The 2902-nt window shown below is 36.4% G+C and overlaps 1 protein-coding gene across 3 annotated transcripts in view; it reads right to left on the reverse strand.

The window, feature by feature from the left end:
- Positions 1-538: 538 nt before the first annotated feature.
- Positions 539-2902, reverse strand: part of ALDH1A2 (aldehyde dehydrogenase 1 family, member A2) — a 56329-nt gene continuing 53965 nt past the window's right edge. For 2 of the 3 annotated variants that reach the window (XM_010288499.1, XM_010288500.1), the window contains one exon: positions 1976-2391. In XM_010288499.1, coding sequence (XP_010286801.1) covers positions 2319-2391 — 73 coding nt within the window. In that variant the 3' untranslated portion in view covers positions 1976-2318. Of the gene's footprint in view, positions 2392-2902 lie in introns of all 3 variants that reach the window. The other variant, XM_010288498.1, reaches the window with a different exon arrangement.

Genomic DNA, 2902 nt, shown 5'->3' on the forward strand with positions numbered 1-2902 from the left:
ATTCACTTTTGCAAATGAAAATAAAGCTACTGTGAGAGCAGATCTTTTGCTAAGAAAATATTTTTTTTAATATTTTTATAGCTCTGTCAACAATAAAGGAGTCTCACAGTCTAAAGTCTTTCTCTAAACCTTTTTAATGGAAAAAACTTCATAGAAAATATCCTTTTACTTTTTTAATAACATATAACTATATACATGATTAAAAACTGTAACAAAAAGCTGCCGGGACTGGAAAAATGTTTTGTTGGATCCATGCAGATGGTACGTTTAAAGAAGGATTTCACAAATCCATGTACATCAAATGGAGCTGCAGTGACAGGGTTGAAAAAAATGGCAACTCTATATTATTTACCTGAATGTACTGGGAATAAAGCACAGACATACAAAATACACAAAAAGAATACAAAAGAGTACACGGTGTAAATGCTGTTAGCACAGGAAGTTTCTTTTTTTAAGTAAATAGGAGAAAAGAAGTAAAATCTCCTTTCTCATATTTTATATTGCAGTTTAAAGGATAATTTCTTATTTGCTGTATTTTGTTTTTCTTAACTCTGACAGACACTACAGTGGAAGTATATGGCATTTGCATTTAACAACTCAGGAATATTTTGATTCATCTCCATGTCTCTGAATGTACTGTAATTTGTGAGTAATGTCATGTATACATACTGCTTTAAAAACACATGCACAGTTTGACATGAGTTAGAAATACAAAATATTGAGGGCCACCACACTACAAAGCGCTGGATACTCTTGTCTTGATCCAGCAGTATGCTTAAGGACACACACAGCTTCAAATCTAAGAGGAATCCTCAGAGAGTAAAGGAAGTTAAGAACATGCAGAAATGATTTGCTGATCAGGTCTGGAGTTTTCAACAGTTCATATTATAGTCTATGCAGCTAGGAAAACTGTTACACCTGAGGCCGTAATACTGTCCTTACACCCCAGATAATGTAGTTACACAATGTAGATGATTTACTGTACTTATTTTCTTAATTCTAAGTTAAAACATAAAATGAAACCTCTTCTAAAAAAGTCTGGGAATTCTGTGAGCTCTGCAGCTGGAAAGAAGAAAGAGATGGTGTTTAGTTTGTTAGTTACAAGTTGGAAGAGATTCTGTAGGCAGCAGGTAATAATGTGACAGGTTTTAAACACCTCACTTCTAAAAGAACTTGCTCATATTTTCGTTCTGGGCCAGAAAAAGAACAGACATAATTGAAAAATCAGTACTAGCCAGTAAGCTCACCTGAGGCTCACAAGCATGGTGAGGATGGCAACCCATCATTTAGTAAGAAAATAAAGTCAAGCTTACTTCTTGTCAGGTGGGCTTTTGCTGGGTTCTTCCTGCTGTAACAAATACTTAATAATTCCCAGTGTAATCACAGGCAGTTTTAATAGCAGACAAATAAATGGCATCTGTGTGTGCATGTACTTGTTTAAAAAAAGAAAAAAGGTGAAAACAACAGCAGTAACAACAACAACAAAACTAGACAAGCAGTGAAAGCTGAAATATTCTGTGAAGCCTTGGGATCTGTTCCTGTTCTCCTTAACACCCTCCCACCCTGTCTGGCCATGCTCTTTTGGCAGGCAGGTAAAACCTTTCAAGTTCCTGTAAGTGAGGGAGGGTTTTTGCTTATAGCAAGACATAAAGTAATTATGAAAATAAGCTTTAAAAACGAAATCACTGTGGGTCATGAAAGCCAAATCTCACTGACAAGTGTTTGGTTTTCATTGTCCATATAATGGTTTAGTTCCCTCCCCAGTTGGACCTCTTTATGTGAACATGCTAATTGGAAAGTTGCCAGTATACCAGTTTTTGGCTCATTACCATTCACAGTCTTTAATTTTTTAAGAATGTCAATGATACTTATGTTGTTCATTGCTAGCAGTTTGGGTAAAATCTGGCTTGTAAAGCCCTGATTGAAACTAGAATGTCAGTACAAGGCAGGTCTGTTTGAGAAGGCAACCTGAAAGCAGTAAGACTTACTTTGATTATTTAAAGAAGAGATAAATGTGTGTGTGCATGCATTTGCATTTAACAGTTTTGTAGCTAGAACCATTATTAAATGACGCCCAATAGCAATTTTATCTCTTGTTATGATTTGTTTTATAAAGATGTAACGATTCTCAGTAGAGTTTTATGAAAACATGCAGACTTGGTTTGCATTACCTACAGTTATGTGCCCAGTATATATGTTGCAACATAATTTTTTAAATATCTATTGTGTAACACTTTTTATTCCTGAGTGCTGGTCTCCATAAGGAATAGAGAGGGTGGCATCATGTGCTCTTCTGCACAATGTGGTCCTTCATCATTTTAGGAGTTCTTCTGAGGGATCTTTATTGTCACAGTTTTAACTTCAGAATATTCTCTCAACCCACATTCGCCCCTAAAAAACAAATTGCAGCATCAGCTTACACCCAGCTATTAATTCTTTATCAACCAAAACTTGCAAAGTGACTGCTTGATAAAGTTAAGATACAATCTAAAATTCTTGGCATAGGCTTCTGTTGTACTGTGATTTTATACAAGTTCTCCTTTCATGCCGTCTTTCAGAAAGCCTGAAGATGAAACTTCAGTTTAGGTCAAAAGAACAATGGATGGCTCCAGCATTTGAGAGGGAGATACAGAACGACATTAAACCCAGACATACTCACTGTCCGTTGATGGAACTGTTGGGAGTGAATTGATGTCCTCTGTCCTTTCCAGACCTTGAAAATGTCCAAACACCAAGACCTATACCACTGACCAGTGGAATTTCTCTTCATGTTTGCACTCAAGAAAGAGAAGGTCCCAGCTGAGTACTATGGAAAACAAACTACTCACAACCCTGGATAAAGGTGAATTTGACTCCTAAACCTGCTGACCATTTTTCCCTGACAAAATACCCAGCAGCAGGA

The sequence above is a fragment of the Phaethon lepturus genome, unplaced genomic scaffold (assembly GCF_000687285.1).
Source record: "Phaethon lepturus isolate BGI_N335 unplaced genomic scaffold, ASM68728v1 scaffold5226, whole genome shotgun sequence".
In the NCBI taxonomy this organism is placed as follows: domain Eukaryota; kingdom Metazoa; phylum Chordata; class Aves; order Phaethontiformes; family Phaethontidae; genus Phaethon; species Phaethon lepturus.